This window comes from Podarcis cretensis (genome assembly GCF_951804945.1).
Source record: "Podarcis cretensis genome assembly, chromosome: 12".
Taxonomy (NCBI): domain Eukaryota; kingdom Metazoa; phylum Chordata; class Lepidosauria; order Squamata; family Lacertidae; genus Podarcis; species Podarcis cretensis.
The window spans coordinates 11,650,125-11,669,840 of NC_137181.1; the positions used below are offsets into that span (position 1 = coordinate 11,650,125).

The following is a 19,716-nucleotide window of genomic DNA, read 5'->3' on the forward strand; positions in this document are numbered from 1 at the left end:
TCACACAATCCTTAATCAAGCAGTGCCCAGAGATGGATACCGTATTTTTCGCTCTATAGGACGCACTTTTCCCCCTCCAAAAATTAAGGGGAAATGTGTGTGCATCCTATGGAGCGAATGCAGGCTCCTTGGCTTCAGCGAGAGCAACGCGAAGCCTCTGAAGTGCAGAGGGAGCGGTCCCATTGCGCTCCGCATGCTTCAGGTTCCTTTCGCTGAAGCCGGGAGAGTCAGACTCTCCTGGCTTCAGCAGAGAGGGAGAGCTGCGCAGCGCCGCTTCAGCCAAGCGGGAGGAGAAATGGAAGGGGCTCCGTTTCTCCTGCTGCTTCGCTGAAGGGGCGCTGAGCAGAGAGGGGGAGATTTTGTTTTCCTTCCCCCCCCAAAAAAAACAACAACAAGGTGAGATGCTGGACTACTATGAATTCTTAAGAATAGGCCAGGCACACTCTTGATTTTGAATATGCTGTATGTGCATATTGCCTGCATGATGGTGGTGGCATTTGCCACATTGGAAACATTCTCTCTCTCCCCCTTCCTAAAAATAAATGCCCCAGCATTTATTAAGGAGTTTTTACCTGTATGCTAATGATGACTGGGATATGGGTAATAAGGTGGAGAGGCTGGAAGGCCGTCATCTTTCTAGCAAGCAAGTTAATTCCAATTTAGGCTTGGCTGATTTTGCAGCCTCTGGCAATTTGACTTTAGCCATCTCAGTGTTGTTTTGACAACCTGACATCAGTGCTTCAGTGTAGAGAGACACAGCAAAACCAAGAATCACTGTGCATGGCATTTGTTTGGAGGGTGCTACTGAAAATGTGGTACATTTAGAAAAGTATATACTGTTTGGATTTCCATTCTTAAATCCACTGTGTGAGATCAGGGGAGGGAGAGGCGCAGAAAATAGGAAAGTTCCTATTGGTGGTGATGTCAGAGAATTCCAACAAAAATGGAAACAGAAGCAGCAAACATCTCTACCTTCTGCCCCATTTATATGCAGAGGAAGGTAATGGAGGGCTGGTGAAGGACCCTGTGTGAGAGGCAGGGAAGGGAAGATCTCCCAGTTAGGAAGGCTGAGAGAAGAAAGGGAAGCTGCCAAGTGAGAGCTGGAAGGGTCCACCTCTTTCTGTGTGAGACAAGGGTTAAGATCTACCTTTGAGAGAGGACCTTGCATTGTTCTTCCTTTTCCTTTTTCTGTTTTCATTTAGATTAGCTTGGTTTTTTAAATTGTATTACCTTATGTAAAACCTCAATAAAATCTTATTTTTTAAAAAATTAAATGTTTTCTTTGCATTGAAATGAATAGTGTACAACTACTGTAATTACATCATTAATTAGGTGACATTCATAACTTATGTACATTATATTAATTACACTCAATAACAGACAGTGAGATGAATAATGTAGTACTTGAGGGAAACCGAACTGCAGAGGAATAGAAACAGTGCCGATTGTGATTAAGTCAGGATGGAATGGAAATCGCTGCCTTCCTACATCTCTACCATTGGGGAAGCTGTATAATCTCATTAGTAATTCTTGTACATAATATGCCAAGGCAATTGCTGAAATCTTAGGCAGGGACAGGAAACCAAGTCAGACCATTGGTCCATCTAGGTCAGGCACCCCCAAACTCGGCCCTCCAGATGTTTGGGGACTACAACTCCCATCATCCCTAGCTAACGGGACCAGTGGTCAGGGATGATGGGAACTGTAGTCCCAAAACATCTGGAGGGCCGAGTTTGGGGGTGCCTGATCTAGGATAATGCTGTCTACACTGACGGGCAGAAAATGTAGTATTCTCTGGTGTCAATGCTTATCCACAGAGATTGCAGAAATAATGCAGAATTTGGTGGAGGTGGGGACATCATCACCAAAAACATGCTAACTTAAATTGAAGTTAATATATGTATATAAAATCATGTGTGTTACCGGAAACCAGGCAATAAGCTAACTAGATAAACTCATCAAAATCTTGTGGCACCTTAAAGAATCATTATGGCATAAGCTTTGGTTGGAGTCTACTTCGTCAGAGACATGAAATGTTAAACAAAGTTATGGTTTGGGTACAAAACTGTGACACGCAGTCACATATTCTATTTTCCTACAGTTTTCTGGTTCTCTTTTATAATAATTTATTGGGGGTGAAAAAGGAGCAAACAAATATCTGAACTATAGCAACCCCTAATGGCCTCTAAAACTATTTCATCCTTGCAGAAAAGTATGTGGCTGCATCTCAAGAGACAGAGGCCAGCCACCTGTTCAACTGGGCCTTGTCCAAAGGCTGAGATAATCTGGATTTAGATGAATTGCATTTATCACAGGCAGACAAATCCTTGGAATGGCTGGCCAGGTAGATCCTATTCCAGGAACATTTGTAGCAAAACTGATGGACTTGGAAATAACTTCAATAGGAGAAGCCAACGAGGTGTAATGGGAATTTGTTGCTCTTCTAGTGAATTCTGGTTGTTACAGGAGTATTCATTAGTTTATACTGGTGAGGTTCAGTTAGAAGAACAGGACACTAACTGGGTATATTTTATTTTCATGGGTCTCAAAGGACCCTTTCACAGATGATTAGGTTTGTAGAGCAAGAAATGTGCAGCTGTTACTCATTTGTTGCAAGGAATCTTCTTAAAGTAGTGCTTCTTCTGCTGGGCCGACGTTGCATTTCACCAGCAGCCTGCAAAATACTACCCTAGGCAACTGTTTCTCCGAAGACAGCACATTGGTTTCAGAAAGTGTGGTGTGGATGACAGTTGTGCATGTGGTACAGTGGTTAGAGTGCTGGACTACAATCTGGGAGAACAGGGTTCAAAACCCCACTCAGCCAGGAAGCTCACTAGCTGACCTGGAGCCAGTCACTGCCTCTCAGCCAAATCTACCTCACAGGGTTGCTGTGTGAATTAAATGAAACGTGGGAGAACCATTCATGTTGCCTTGAGCTCTTTGGGGTAATAGGTGGGGTATAAATGCAATAACAACCCAACCAACCAACCAACCAAAGCATAAGAAGTTTATGCTTGATCAGGCTAATGGCCCAGCACCCTATTCTCACAGTGACCTTCAAACAGGACCCAAGCACAAGAACACTCTGCGCCCATGTGGCTTCCAGGAACTGGTACTCAGAAGCATTACTTCCTCCGACCGCGGAAGCACAGCATACCCATCATGGCTAGTAGTCACAGAGAGGAGATAGGATAGCCACCTTCAAATATCTCAAGGGCTGTCACATGGAAGATGGAGCAAGTTTGTTTTCTCCTGCCCTGGAGGGTAGGACTCAAACCAATGGCTTCAAGTTACAAGAAAGAAGATTCCTACAGTGTAACCTCAGGAGGTTGTGGACTCTCTTTCCTTGGAGGTTTATAAGCAGGGGTTGGATGGCCATCTGTCATGGATGTTTTAGCTGAGATTCCTACATTGCAGGGGTTTGGACTATATGATCCTTGAGTCCCTTCCACAGTTCTATGATTCTATGATTCATTGACAGCCTTATCTTCCATGAATTTGTTCTTCTCTTAAAGGCATTCAAGTTGGTAGACATCACTGCCTGCTTTGGGAGCGAGTTCTATGTTTGAACTATGCACTGTGTGAAGAGGTACAGTGGAACCTCTACTTACAACCATAATCCATTCCAGAGGTCCGGTCATAACTAGAAACGTACATAAGTAGAGGCGCACTTTTCCATAGAAAGTAATGGAAAAGTGAATTGATCCGTTCTAGATGATGAAAAGCCCTCCCTAAAACAGCAATTTAACACAGATTTTACTGTCTAACGAGACCATAGATCCATAAAATGAAGGCAATAATCAATGTACTGTACTATAAAATAAATAAGACAGTATTGTAGATGAAAAAAATTAACATTAATTTATTTTGTTATGTGCACTGATGATACAGTAGTTATTGTTTGGATGGGGGGGGGGGGCTTTATCCATTTATGCAGTCAAACAACCAGTAGCTGAACTGGGTGCCACACAGTCACAAGAACAAGTGCTCAGCAGCCAGTGGGGTGAGCTCCGGCAAACTGGAGGCCTCTCCCTGGCGGCAGAGGCTGCCACTGGCCGGGCAAGCTCCGGGCTGCTGGCAAGGCCTCTGTTTGTAGAGGAAAGTTCATAAATCGAAGCACCTACTGAAGGTCGTAACTAGAATGGTATGTAAGTAGAGCCATATGTAAGTCGAGGTTCCACTGTACTTACTTTTTTCTGTTCTGAATCTGCCGACATTCAGATTCATTGGATGTCTGCAAGTTCTAGTGTTATGAGAGAGATCCCCCCCCCATCCACTTTGTTTTTTTTTTTTAAATGATATTTATTAAATTTCACAAAATATAACAAACTTCAGAACAACAAACAACAGACATCAGAAATACAAACAATATCAAAAAACATAAAAACAAAAACATACAGAAGATTCAACATAATAATAAAAGAAACATTAAAAGACCACTCTGGTTCATTCTAATAGTCTTCAAAACCTTATTTTCCTTGCTTCCTCCCGCCTTCCCTTCTTGTATTCCACTTTAAAAGTTTTTTTCAGCAAGCTCATTCAAATTCGTTTTATCCTTTATCTTTCCCTTTGTACTCTTCCTTATCCTAATCACTGGATCCCCATCATTTCATTTACACTGCCCTTAGCACTCATAAATTTTACAATGATTTTGTAGATAAACTTTAAACTTCTTCCAGTCTTCTTCCACCAACTCTTCTCCTTGATCTCGGATTCTGCCGGTCATTTCTGCCAGTTCCATATAGTCTATTACTTGTATCTGCCATTCTTCCAAGGTGGGTAGATCCTGTGTCTTCCAGTGTTTTGCGATGAGTATTCTTGCTGCTGCAGTAGCATACATAAAAAAAGTTCTATCCTTCTTTGGCACCAATTGGCCGACCATGCCCAGGAGAAAGGCCTCTGGTTTCTTTAGGAAAGTGTATTTAAATATCTTTTTCATTTCATTATAAATCATCTCCCAGAAAGCCTTAATCCTTGGGCACGTCCACCAAAGGTGAAAGAATGTACCTTCAACCTCTTTACACTTCCAACATTTATTATCGGGCAAATGATAGATTTTTGCAAGCTTGACTGGGGTCATGTACCACCTATACATCATTTTCATAATATTCTCTCTTAAGGCATTACATGCCGTAAATTTCAAACCGGTGGTCCACAACCGTTCCCAGTCAGCAAACATAATGTTATGACCAATATCTTGTGCCCATTTTATCATAGCAGATTTAACCGTTTCATCCTCAGTATTCCATTTCAGCAGCAAGTTATACATTCTCGACAATACCTTAACCCTGGGTTCTAATAATTCTGTTTCCAGCTTCGATTTTTCCACCTGGAAGCCAATTTTCCTGTCCACATTATAGGCCTCTCTTATTTGAAAATAATGTAACCAGTCACGCACCTTATCTTTAAGTTTCTCATAACTCTGCAATTTCCATTTATCTCCCTCCTGCTCCAAAATTTCACAGTATTTTGGCCATTTAGATTCCATGTTAAGTTTTTTTAAGGCCTTAGCCTCCATTGGAGAAAGCCACCTTGGGGTTTTATTCTCCAAAAGATCTTTGTATCTGATCCAAACACCCCCCCATCCACTTTGGGCCATATCCAGAGGTGCTAAGTTCTGCACGACAGTTCGGGGGCTCATTGTGTGATGTCACATGTGTGATGTTAGGAGGTTTGGAGAGCTCTCTGCCACCACAGGGTCGCCCATCGGAGCACTCCGTTGCCTTGTCCCTGCATATGTTGGGGCTGGGGAGCCCCATAGAGTTGAAGCCTATGGCCATATCCAATTTTGTAAAAGCTTTTATCATGATGCCTCTTGCAATCCTTTAAACTAAAAAGTCCAAAATGCTGCAATAGTTCCTCATAGGAGATCCACACCATCACCTTGATATTTAGGTTACCCTTTTCTGAACCTTTTTCTAACTCCACAATATCCCTTTGAGGGTGAGGCAACCAGAACTATGTTGGGGTCCCCTTACTGGCTAGTGCAGATCACATGGCTTATAATGAGTCACATACTTTCCTATTTAGAGCCCATAAAACAAGCTGGCATAATTTGGAACCATCTGCACAAGCCCACTAGACGTTGCTTTTGGCCCAGCTGTTCCTTAACAAATCTCCAGCTTTTGATGTCTGAGGCACACTGGTGGCCTATGCTCAGCTCCCTGGGTCACAAATTGTTCATAAAGTGACATTTCAAAATGTTTCACTTTTAACATTATTTTGATGGTGATTCATTCTTTAACAGTAGAATGCCTTCCTGTTGTACCACTTAGATGCTGCATCATTCATGTTGCTCTCGTTTAAAAAGTAGTAATGCGGATGAACATTAGTAAGGTTATCCTCTCCTCCTTCCACTGCAATGCTCTGCTTGTTTGTAGAACTAATTTAGTTTGTTCTGCCTCTCCTGATTTTAAAAAATAAAAAATTGAAAGATGTATGCCCTTTCTCTCCAACAAAGGAAATGAGTCTCATATAATGGATTATGGCAATGGTTCCCAATTAGCTAAGTACGGTGGACTCCGTTTTTCAAAAGCCAAGCCACGGATACCCTACTTTTGGAAAAAAAAAAGTATTTCTACGGTGTTTTTGTTATGTGAATGCTGCCACAGACCCCCCGGGTGGGTTATGTGGACCACCTGGGGTCCGCAAACCACCGATTGAGAACCAATGGATTATACCTTCAGCCAATGGATTATACCTTCAGCAAGGCAACATCTCATCCATTACTTGCAGACTGAATATTGCCTTTGCACCTGTGGCATACCGCTCAACTGCCCTGATTTAAGTGGGACATCCTGGAATTACAGAAGCCACCCTGGCTTCTGTTTGGATCCTGGAATGTCCTGCATTTTGGACTGGTGCTCTGACTCACACCAGAGCAGCTGAACAAAAGGGGCTCATTTTTTGGCTGGGTGCTCTTGTGGGAGTCAGTTGGCTTGTGCCAGAGTGGCTGACCAAAAACCAGCATCCCAGTTCGGATCCCCTGAACGTTGGAGGGTCTGCTGGGAGCTGCAGGATTATCACTTGAAGGATAATGAAATGCAGTCAGGGCAGGACACTATTTGACAGCAAGCCTGAATAGGCCAAAAGCTGGAGGAATGATTCACATATACATCATTCAATGACTCTAAACTGAGCACAGTGGTACCTCGGGTTACATACGCTTCAGGTTACATACGCTTCAGGTTACAGACTCCGCTAACCCAGAAATAGTACCTCGGGTTAAGAACTTTGCTTCAGGATGAGAACAGAAATTGTGCTCTGGCAGCGCGGCAGCAGCAGGAGGCCCCATTAGCTAAAGTGGTGCTTCAGGTTAAGAATAGTTTCAGGTTAAGAACGGACCTCCGGAACGATTAAGTACTTAACCCGAGGTACCACTGTATGTGAACTTATTCTCTTGAAAAGTGTGGTGTTTTAAAAATTATAATATGAAATATCTGTTGCCCAAGATAGCAGAACCTGCACATACTGGTGCCTACTACATGGGGGCTGGCTACAGTTCCTAGAGACATTGGAAGCTCTTTTATTACAGGTCATATTTAGACTCATAGAACTGTAGAGCTGGAAGGGACCCCAGGCTTATCTAGCTCAGCCCCTTCAGATGCAAGAATCGCAGCGAAATATGAATGCACAAAACTGGTTTTTCAGAATTTTCAGTATCAACCAATTTTTCCATGTCTTTTCATCGTCCATCTAGTTCTACTTATGAATTGATAGTGGCTCTTCAGGGTCTTGGCCAACGGCATTCCCCCCCTGGACAATCCTTTTAACTTTGGGGTCTTCTGCATGCATAGCAAGGGCTCTAGCCCTGAGCTATGGTCCCACTGAACATGCACAACCATCAACTTCATCCGACCCTCACACACCTGGAATCAGGGCATGGAAAGCACTTCCTTTTCCATTTGTGAAACAACCCACTGCCGCCCACACCGCAGTCCACAGGCTGCTTTGCTGACAACAAGTCCCATTGCTGTGCATGGCGGGCAGTGTGTGAACTGGCAAAAGATAGCCCACTTTGCTTGCTCCATCACTCCTTATCAGCGAACCCAAGAGGGCTTTTCTTCTCAATGGTGCTCGTGGTTTTGGCAAAAGGCATTTTCACACAGGGAGTCATCATTTCCTCCCAAGCTGTTTTCATTGCCACTTCATCTCTTTCCTAGCTCAATGGCTGTTTTCTGCACAGAGGCTATTTTGTTTTCCTGGACCAAGGCCATTCAATCGAGTGGGAAGCGCCAAGAGAGGAAGAGATAGAGTGCTAGCACTGTTCCCACATATCTCCAAGGCTGATCTTGACGCAGCTGTGGCTGCGAAGGACACCTCTGGAAATAAAGGGCAGCTTATTACCCATCTTCTCCAGCTCCTGCAAGGAACTAAATATCCTGAAGTCAGGAGTAGCTTCTACACAATGGCCCTTTATAGCTCTCTGTGGGCCTTCTTTGCTGCCTCCAGCTGCCTCTACATGCTGTTTTCCCTCCGTTCTTTTCTTCAATATTTTTTCCAGTTGACTTAATTATTACAGTGCATGGACCAGGCTGAGGCGAAACACACTGAGGGTTGGAGTTGGCATCGTAGTAAGTGCTAGAAGAGGGAAGCGCCTTTGCCATGTAATGATATCATCGGGGAGCTGATTGGTCGCCTTCCCCTCGAAGGGAGGCACTGGCCTGAGGCCTTTGGGATATGCTTCGACTTCCGCGATGCAGAACAGAGACAGGGCCTGTCTCTTGCCAGCCTGCTTTGCTGCCAGTGCCCTGGCAATGCCTGAGAGACGTTTAGAAAAACAGCACAGTCCTTTTTTTTTTTTTTTGGTCCGTGCTGGGAGGGGAGGTGAAGAGGGGAAGAGTGGGGAGGGGACAGCGTGGAACACAAAGTCGCTACACAGCCCCAGCTTTTGGACCCTAAGTGGGAAAAACAAGCCAGGAAAGAAAGCACCAAACTGCACATTTTTAACTTGACAAGTTAATAAACAAGTTGGATTCTCATCCCTAGAAGTAACCGTCGGAAACCAAAGAGGGCCTCCTCGCTGGTCTCTGGGGGCAGAAGTCTGAACGCAGACCAGGCCGCAAAGGAAATTTCGCTTAGTGGTGTGCAAATACTGACTGCGGTGCCGGTTGTTTGTGGAACCACCACAGATGGCACTGCGATTAGCTCTCTCTTTGCCAGGTTCATTTGGCAGGGCGGGGGTGGGTGGGTAGGTGGTGTGGCATGGCAGTTACATGGCAAATGTCCCAGTTTACCTTTTTATTATTATTTTATGGCAATGTTTATAGAACACCCTTCATTGTAAATTAGGAAGGCAGTTCACAGAACCACAGAACTGTAGGGTTGGAAGGGGTCACGAGGGTCATCTAGTCCAACCCCCTGCAATGCAGAATTTAGTCACAACTAAAAAATCGCCGACAGATAGCAATCAGACCTCTGTATAAAACCTCCAGTGACTGAGAGTCCATCATCTTCTGAGGTGCTCTCATTTGTATTTTTATGCTGTAAACCACCCTGTAATCTTCAGATGAAGGGCAGTATAGAAAACAAGCAAGCAAGCAAGCAAGCAAGCAAGCAAGCAGTCGTCTATTACACTTTCAAACAGATCTTGCCACCAGAAAGTTCCTCCTAATGTTTAGTTGGAATCTCCTGACTTGCAATTTGACTCCATGGTTTGGATCCTACCCCCTGAAGTGACAGAAAACAAGCTTGCTCCATGCATCTGAATATTCAGATATCTGAATATGTTTACAATACGAAACCAATGCAATAAAGCAGAAATATGTATTAGAAATGCCTCTGATGTCTATGAATTTCAATTGAGTACTAAAAAAACGTAATTGGAAATGCCCTTGCAAATAGGAGTGCTCCCACTGACAGATCATCAGCACCAGAAATGCCCACTATAATTCTAGAGGGAGGTCATTCCATAGCATGGGAGCAGGTGGAGCTCAGATTCAAAAGGCCTGCATGCATGGCTGGCTGGACTCATCTAAGCACCTTGACCACTTCCTGTCTGTGGACTTCCTGCAGGCAACTGGGGAACAGGGTGCTGGACAGGATAGGTCTTTGGTCTGATCTAGCAGAATGCTCCATATGATGAACTTTCAACTCATGAGTCAAGTAAGATCTAATCTTAAAAGAAATGAAAGAGTGCCTTTCATTCAAGCTTCTGACAGTCTCTTCATAAATCATCTTAGAACAGGACCACGGTAGTAATACTTTATGATCATTAATTTAAGTAGTTAATTGAGAAAATCTAGGGTTTAATAGCTCCTTAACTTTATCCCTAAATCTGAGTATGGAATCAAGAATCATTATTAAAAGAAAATCTAGTGGATGGCTTTTCTTTTTAGTCCATAATAGAAATTTCATAGGGAAATTATGAATTCCTGTTCAAAATCACTCCACAGCACCTTCCTGTTCAGCCAGTTATCAAGAGGGGACCTCATCCACTCCATCCATAATATGTGGATTACAGAACCGACCTATCAAGGGTTGCAGTATATTAACGTACACGATACACACCGAGCAGTCAAAAATATACATTTCCACCATCAATTAATGGAAGGTCATCTGAACTACTGCCCATGTTTGTTGAGAACCTTCCTCTTTTTGGAGCCGTTGTATGTACTGGATTTGTAAATAATGCAGAAGACAGTTTATTTCGCAAAGGATTTGAAGGATTTGAAGCTTTCCAAAGCCAATACAATTAGCATTTGCTTTACTGATTCAATATGGTTTTCTTCTTGCCAGAGCTGCGGGTCATTTCTCATTAGATGAAACTGGTCTGCCAGAATTTTGATGAGTTGCATGCTGCATTCCAAACACAAATGTTCTACTTGGATCTTATGCAGGACAGTGACTTTATTTGTTCTACCATTGCATGCATAGTTTTTCAGTACTCTTTAGAACTGCAACTCAAGTTACAGGCCAAAAGTAAGCAACCCAATTTAACCCCATCTGAAAGGGTAAATGTGGATAAAAGCAGTTGGTGAGTGGGGTGGGACCTTAGTGTGGCTGTTTTGCCTCCACCATTGGCAGCAGTATGCCTCTAAACGCCAGTTGCTGAGAATCACAGGTGGCCAGAGCGCCGTTGTGCTTATGCTGAGTTTGCCATGGGCATCTGGTTGGCTGCTGTGAGAACAGAATGCTGGACTAGATGGGCCACTGGCCTAATCCAACAAGCTTGTCTTATGTTCTTCCTATTAAGTTCAAATGTGTGCAGTGCCGAGTGTCAACTAATGCACTTATATAACAAAGAATCAAGCTCAACTGTGCAGTGCTCAGTTTCAAAAAAGCTTCCATTTCTACGCTTCCATTTCAAAAGCAGCTAACAGACATTATGGATAAATGATCTTTTTTAGAATGGCAGGTCTCTTTTTAAAGGCTTCAATACTGCATGACACAAAGTCTGACAATCCTGAATCTTTATTATTTACATTTTAGAAAATATTGGCATAAAAAAATTAACCTTTTTTTTAAAAAAAAGGCACAAGTTTTAAAAAAACTAACTTGACTGCGGTGTCAAATTATAGTCTACTTTTAAAAAACAGTCCTCTGTCAAAACTGGATCCCACATTCTGTAATGCTAAATGGGCGTTTTACAACACTGTTATTTCTTACATGGCAAGCAGTAATTGAAAATCCTTTTGTGGTGCCTGAATGGCACTGCTTGGAGAAAAAGATTCGGTGAGTTATCAGCCGTTGCCACGACTGACAGAGGTAAGGCCGGTAGTCCATATCTGCTTCACTGTGGTGTTTTCCTGAACTTTCAGATGTGTTCAGTGATTTCTGCATGATTGTTTGAGTTGTTGCAAACAAAACCAAGTGGTGCTCTCTTACAAGCTTCCCCAGGAACTGAGCACATCTCTTTAGGTTTGCTTCCTGCTGGCTAAGGTTCTCCCCTCCATTGACTCTGTCAATCCAGTAAAAGGCTGATATACTGTCAATAATCAAGAGGCACAGGGAAGGGTGAGAGCAAAACATGTTTTCCAAAGAGAAAAGAGTAAGAAGCAGCTGAGGGCTGCTGCTGCAATTAACAAGGAAAAACCTCCCCAGACACTGCTTTATCATCTCTTCCGTGCCTTGGGGCAATCTGTGCTCCAGAATAGTCACTAAACGCAACAGGTCAAAATGGAAGTCTGTATCAATAAAAAGCACACCAACATCCAAGCCACCACCAGATTTTGGAAGAATGCAGCGGGCAATAAGATGATAGAGCATTTCTGTTTTTCCTGTTCCTTCTGGACCATGGAATTCAACAATATCTCCTGTTTAATAATGAAGAAGCAAATGTTTAAGCTAGGAAGGCATTTGCTGTTCAAGACACCTTTCAAATGGCTCAGCTTTCAGCTGTAACACACACACCTCTACCTGAAATCATGTGCAACTTTTCAGTACAATCAAATTCCCAATCCTACGCAGGTCTATTTAGAAGCAAGCCCACTGGATTTGATTATTTTATTTTAATACAACAAACCAATACAGCTACACTTCTGAGAAGCAAGTGAATATATTTTCTTTTCTTGATGTGTGTAACACACACTCATGCCAACCAATTTGTTCTCAGGCAGCAAGAAAGAAAAACTTTCCTTTCCAAAGCTAAGATAAAAAGAAAATGGGGAGCATAAATTTTAATTTGTTTGTTTGTTTACCATTTATCTTCCAATATGCCAATACAATTATTACTGTGAATATTTTAAAGGATGTGTATGTATTTACCATGAATAGGATATCCTTCATCAGCAAACAGACAAGGTTCAAGCGTCTTCAGAGAACTTCTGCCTTCAAGTCGTGCAAGAAGCTTTGAAACAAAGAGAAAGTCAACTTTACTGAAATTAATGAGTCAACAAGCTAAATGTATTGATTGTGCACAAAACTTAGTGTTCAATGGCTTCCCAGCAGCTGGATTTAACTGCACTGCTGCATGTGCAATTAAAAGTATATCTAAATTACTTTTAAATTTCTAGACATGGCACCACCTATAGAATCCAAATAAAAACCTGTGGGCAGAAAAGCATGCATAAACAGAATACACTGTATCCTCAGTGAAGTCAGTTCAATAAAACTTGCTATTTTGGTTGATTTCTATGTATTTTCACCAAAATTATTTAAAGCAGCTTATAAAAGAAACTCTGTTACAATCTGAAATCCAGCTGCAAAAGCAACGTTCTATTATATTGTATTAGCATATAATGGATCAGTGGTAAGTGTTAGAGTAAGAGAGATATTAAACCAGACATAAAATAAATACAGAATTGCAAGTTCCTCCTAAATATGACCACAGTGATTTTTAAAAGTTTGCAGGCTAGTGCTGAGGTAAGTCTCTTGAGTTGCAACAGCGAGTGCCATAGTGTTGAGGTCACTAAGAAAGCCTGCTGCATTTCCCCACTGATCTTAGCTTCCTGATTAAAGATGGCTATTGCCAGGATCCTCTTGATTACAGAAGATGGAAAGTCTCATATAGGGAGTGGGGCTGTCCAATGCAGATTGGGCCCAGCCAGGCTACATAGTTCGAAGCCAGCACCTTGAATTGAATCTGAAAATCAACAGAGCACAGACCAGCATGTACACACAGGGCCTGCTATCTGCTTGCTCATTATGCAAAAAATCAGTTATCCAAATGAAAAGAATGATGTGCAAACCTTGCTATACATGCTGCAGGTTCAGATATCCAAGTTTGCCCACTTCCTTGTTTGTGGTTTGCTGGTTAGCAGTAGTCATTTTTGGGCAGAAACCATGCATGTAGGGAGCGGGGAGAGAGCTTGGAGAAATCAGGGAGCAGGAGATTACATATTAGAAATACTCCCATAGGAATCCATGGAAATGTGGACTCATTATACGAATGCTTGTTTAACAAATGGTTTTCAGGGAATGCATTTTGTTCAGTATGCAGCATGTATGTATATGGCTCTCCCCCCCCCCCCATCAAGAAAGTGGCTGCCACATTCTGCACCAGCTGTTAGCTTCCAGGCATTTTGACAGCAAATGTCCTGCATAAAAGGCATTATGACACATTGGACCTTCAGTGTAACAAAGGCATGCCTGGTGGTTGCTAGATTCCCCCAGTCCAGCAAATGTTAGTCTACATATTAAACAAAGCTGGCAAAACAATTGTTCAATCCACTGCCACCAACACATTTTCTAAAAAGAGTATCGGGCAATGCTCCTAAGCACTGAATAGGATTCATCAAGGATGAAGATGCAGATAAATACTGGACAACTTTCTTTCCTAAACACCCAGGATCCCTAAACAATCCCATTCCATCCTGCCTAGAGTGAGTTTCTGTTTGTTTGTCCTCTTCCATCTGGGCCACCTGGGGGAAAAATATATTTGAGGGTCCTCAGTGTGCCAATACCTCCAGATGATCTCTCTGTAACTTCAGACAGATAAACTTAACAGCAAGGTAGAGGAACTGTTAACCTGACGACTTTCATAAAACATCTTCCTCCATTACTACTCCCCGACAGAAAAGATTGTGGTCTCACCTTATCTGGTTGTTGGCTGTGCCTAAATTTGAGTGATATAGAAAGACTAAGAGAATTGTACTGTCCAGTCCTTTTCGGTCAAGGAAAATGATAATCCAACTGGGGCAACTAAAGCAGCTTTGGTTCCAAGTGCAGGCTAGATCGAAACACATGCATGTAGGCAGTCAAGAAAAGGTCAAACTATCTTTCTTCTTTATTTGCCCATTTGTCTTATGTTGAAGCTTTCTAGATACAAACAGGCCATTTATTTTGGTCTGCAAGCTTCATGACATTTACCAAGAAATTCATGGACAGCACAGCCAGGGAGCCTAATGCAATATGGATTTTTGTGTTAGATGGACAAGTCTCTCAATTTAATGGTGTGTTTTGTATCAATACCACAAATGTCCTGGAGTACGAGGAGAAAGACACACACAAAACATAGTCACCATGACTAGGCACTATATACAGGGGAATATTCTGCCCTAATAGTCTTGCATCCAAGGTGATTTCACTCTTTAATTTGCATTAATTTTGATAGTCAATCTGCAATTTTATTATATAAGTTCTACTCATGCAATCTTCTGCACAAGAAGGTAGGTATTGAAGACCTTTAAAGCAGTTTAAAGCAGCAATATTGCAAATAATTATGACATATTCCAGTGTATCTCCCACACACAGAGAGAATCTAGGATTAACAAAACGAATATAGAATACTTAACTAAAGTTAAAATGCACAAGCAAATATACTTCATATAAGTCACAAAGACAAGTGTGGAAGTGGAAACATCACATACCGGAACGTTACAAAAGAACTGTAAAAACTACACTTTGATTTTGTAGGATGATGTGTAGGGGGCCAGTGTCTGAATATGACAAACCTCCTGATAAATGCATTCAACCTAAGCTGTATCTGTTTGTGTCTTAGCTAGCACAAAGGTAGAGAATGAGATTTTATTTAGTGTAATAGGTTTTTTTTTAATTCAAGACTTCATTTTTTAAATATATCAAAATCCCTTTGAGGTGGGGCTGGATTAATTTCCCCTAAATTGTGACTGATACTTTGCTGGTTTTATGATGTGTTACTACTTTTAATTACAATTATGATTTTAACAGGAATTAATTTTTAAAAAAACAACAACAGCACACTCAGATCGTCTGTGTAAGAGACTAGAGCAACTCATTCTTCTTTTTATCTGTTTCTATATATTTGGAGATGTACACTATGTGTGAGGGGGTCCTCACAGTGTCTAAGAGATTTAAGGGACAAAGGTTACAGTCACTTCATTATTATTCATTATTATTTATTTTATTTATCCAAAGATCCCAGGACAGTGTATTGCACAACATGAAAAACATAATACAGAGCATAACAATAAAATAATCATGATAACAGCCCCCCCCCCAAATATTTAAGAAGCTATAGATTATTTAATGGCCAAAGGCCTGGGTAAAGAGGAATGTTTTTGCCTGGCGCCTAAAGGCATCTAATGATGGCACCATGCGAGCCTCTCTGGGGAGAACATTCCAAAGATGGGAAGTCACCACAGAAAAGGCCCATTCTCATGTTGTCACCCTCTGAACCTTTGGGGGGGGGGGCAAAGAGAAGGGCCTTGGATGACAAGCACCGGGTCTGGCTTGGTTTGTATGAGGACAGGCAGTCCTTAAGGTTCTCAGGTCCTAAGCACTTTGAATTGAGCCTGAAAACTAATTGGCAGCCAGTGCAGTTGGCCCAGGACTGGGGTTATATGCTCAAACCACCTTGTTCTGTTGAGCAACCTGGCCATCAAATTTTGCACCAGCTGAAGTTTCTGAAAGGTCTTCAGAGGCAGCCCCACGTATAATGTATTGCAGTAATCCAACCTAGAGGTTACCAGAGCATGGGCCACAAAGGTTAGGCTATCCCGGACCAGATAGGGGTGTAGCTAGGCCACCAGCTGAAGCTGATAGAAGGCCATCTGTGCCACCAAGGTCACAAGCGACAGTAATGGATCCGGGAGACCTGTAAACTACATACCTATATGGAAACCATTACATCTGAGTTCACAGCCAATACATTCTGCACAGACTATCTGAAGGAGGGGCTTTAGTTAGTGACAGCACAGACACTTGGCATGTAGAAGGTCCCTGGTTCAGTCCCTGGAATCTCCAATGAAAAGGATCTGGAAGCAGGTAATGTGAAGGAGGTGCTGGGAAGCCACCACCAGTCAGAGTAGATAATACTTAACTTGTCTGATCTAGTGCAAGACAGCTTCCTATGCAACTCCATGGCTGCTGTTCTACCTCCTTCCCCTTTGCTAGCCACTCTCAAGAAGTATCCTACTCACTGTTTGTTACAGGCTAAATACGATTATATTATAATAAAGGTTCACATATTTTTCTCATATAACAGCAGGTGCTTATCTGGAGAACAGCGCATGCAAATTATTATGATAATTTAAGTACTAATGCACCTGTGCTTCTGATGTATGTTTACTTTCTAGGTTTTAAAGCAAAACAACTGCAGCCATTTAGCATCATGCTGTGTACGATGGGCAACATCCCAGGGGAGTCAGCTAACGGTTTTACAGAAAGAAAAAGCCAACAAAAGCCAGCCTCTGTGCTAACCGTCTTAAGGCAAACTGTTAGGATATTAAATATTAATCCCTACAATGGACTATTAAATACTGTATTTTTTATCCATTCCAAAGAGAGTTTGAAATTTTTACGAACCTAACAAATTCCACTGCAAGAACACCCCCAGCTTTTATTTAATCCCATTGTTGCTGAAAGGACTTCACAGCATTCTCTCTCCCCTCCATCATTATATTTTCACAACAGCCCTGTGAGGTGGCCTAGGCTAAGATAGCAACCGGACCAAAGTAAGGCTTTTGTAGTTCAACACGCCTAACCTCTACAGCACACTAGAGACATGGACAAATAGTCAAAATGGAACTCGGATGTAATGGAAATGAAGTACTCTTCTTAATAATCATTTGATGGTTATATAAACTTTTGGAAAACAGAGACTGCCAATTTCTGTACCCCCAGGAGCCACTCTGTACTGAAGACAGCAGTTCCCAAGGCTCAGAGTGGGGTTGCCTTTACTGTATTCTGAAGCTGGCATCTATCAGGAAGACTTGGCTCCATCTTGGACTGAGCGAGGTCAGAGGTCCTTGCTGGGAACTGTTGTCTGGGAACTGCCAATGGCCAAAGGAGTACTTGGCTTCATTGTGGACAGTGAAGTCTAGCGGCTCAACCCACTCGCCTTAGAGTTCCTCAGTGGGAAGTCCAAGAATGAGGGCAAAAAAAGTCTGAAAAAACCTGGTGCCATGTTATTTCTTATTATATGCGCTAATCTTTTTGGATGCAGTTGTACTGTCCAAACTTTTTCTCCGCCACTCTGAGAACCTCTTGGGGCTTTCAAGTAGGATATGGAATACCCTAAATAAATTAGTAACAGCTTCACATTTATGGAGCAAATGCACTTCAGACATATATGAAATCTACAAACAATAGAATTGTAGAGTTCTATATGTAAAAAAGAAGAAGAGTCAAATCTCTTTATCATTTGTAAACACAGGGAACTGCCTCACACTAGATCACACTAGATCAGACTACGATGATTGGCAGCAGCTATGCAGAACTGCAGACAGTCCTGCCTGGGGATGCCAAGGATTGAATCTGCATACAAAGCAAATGTTCTACCACTGAGTCATGGCTCCTCCCCAAGTTTTGGTACAGCCACCAGGGACCAGAGCTCACAACTGCCACCCTGAAACCAGGGTGTGTGTCAAGTTAGGTTTGCATAGTGCTATCACTGACTCAGTAGCATCTTGTAAACCTGGCCCTGCCATCTTCCTCCCCACCCCTTGGAAGCGATTGTAGAAGATAAATGACTGGCAGAAATTTGCCCATTACGGCATTGACAAGGCAAATGCTTCACATTTTCCATATTCACCTGTCATTACGATGCTTTCCCCTGACTACTTAATTAGGCGGGTGGAGCTTTTCCTGGCCTCAAAATCTGTTTGTCATGCTGCTATGACATAAGACACAAAGATAGGAAAAAATGTGGCAATACTATATCCAGGACCTTATTTTATGGAACCACTTCTCAGAGAAGTCTACCGGGCCGGCTTGCTGCTGATTGTGAGGTTGGTTGGAGACAGTCTGTAGGAGATTCTGGCTGTGTTTGGATGGCTGTCAATCACCTTAATAAGCCAAGATATGAACTTCAGGGCCCGCAAGGCAGGTGTTCTGCTCCTCCCTGCTGCAAGCTGCAGACAGGGAAACAGGTCTTCAGTTAACTATGGTTTCCCATTACTCCTGGTTAATGACGTCCAAGCAAGGAAGACTAAACTAGGGCTTTTATATCCAGGGTTGTTTGGAAGCCGTTAACCAGAGCTTTCCTTTTGAGACATAATGGCAAACAACACTTAACTGAAGTCTTGCTTCCTGGGTCATGCAGGCGAGGAGAAAAGTGTGGCCAAGAGAAACAGGCCCACATCTCAGTTTATGAAGCATAGACATGGAAGTCCAAAGGCAGCTGCTGGGTGAACACGTACGAACTTTTGTTTGTTGCTTTATCCTCAGTTTATTTAAAGTCTTTTTATACTGCCCGTCGGCCTAGAAAGGAAGGCGTCATTGAAATGCAGGTGGAAAAACAGGTAAGAAACAAAAACCGTGTGAGGGGCTCATATAAGCCGCCTTGTGAGAGCCTAAAGATGGGTGAGAAAATTTCCAAGTGTCAAGGCCTATTCCAGCTGCACACCTCCACAAGGTAACCTACCATCAACCGTCCTGTGGAGAAGGTTCCTGAAGGTTTTAAAAATATATCCTTGGCTGCCTTTTTCTGTTTTCTTTTCTACTTTTCACCTTCATAGACTGTGTACCACTGTGTGTGTGTGTGACTGGGAAGAGGCAGGAGCCCAGCTTGAGGACTTCCCGACAGCGTCCATAGCTGACCCCTGCTGGAAACAGGATGCTGGGTTGTGTCAGTCTTCCCCACCCGCTAGAGGCAAGGGGAGAGACCCTCCCCCCCCCCCGCTCCCCTCAGCGCGAGAGCGTGGCCGGGGGAGGGGGCGTGCGCGTGCGTCGTTCTCTGCCTCACCTGGGCGCCCGACTCCGCCTTCCCGAGCCCGTCAGTCATCGCTCGCGGAGGGAAACCCGCAGCAACGGCAGCTCATAACCGTAAAAGGAGGGAGGCGCCAACGGCCTCATACCTCGGCGCGCAAGCGCCGCCGGAACTGCCGCGCACGCGCTCTTCTCGGATCTGGAGGTGGA

General features: G+C 42.9%; 1 protein-coding gene across 2 annotated transcripts; it reads right to left on the reverse strand.

The window, feature by feature from the left end:
• Nucleotides 1–11,396: 11,396 nt before the first annotated feature.
• XRCC2 (X-ray repair cross complementing 2) lies at nt 11,397–19,694 on the reverse strand. 2 transcript variants are annotated; one of them, XM_079947053.1, is made up of 3 exons: nt 19,544–19,694; nt 12,706–12,787; nt 11,397–12,254 (listed from the first exon to the last, which is right to left on the reverse strand). In XM_079947053.1, the coding sequence occupies exons 1-3, from the start codon at nt 19,580–19,582 to the stop codon at nt 11,545–11,547; spliced, it is 831 nt and encodes a 276-aa protein (XP_079803179.1). In that variant the 5' UTR covers nt 19,583–19,694; the 3' UTR covers nt 11,397–11,544. The 2 variants fall into 2 exon arrangements, with proteins under 2 accessions (XP_079803179.1, XP_079803180.1); XM_079947054.1 differs by lacking the exon at nt 19,544–19,694 and adding an exon at nt 13,629–13,655.
• Nucleotides 19,695–19,716: the final 22 nt, after the last annotated feature.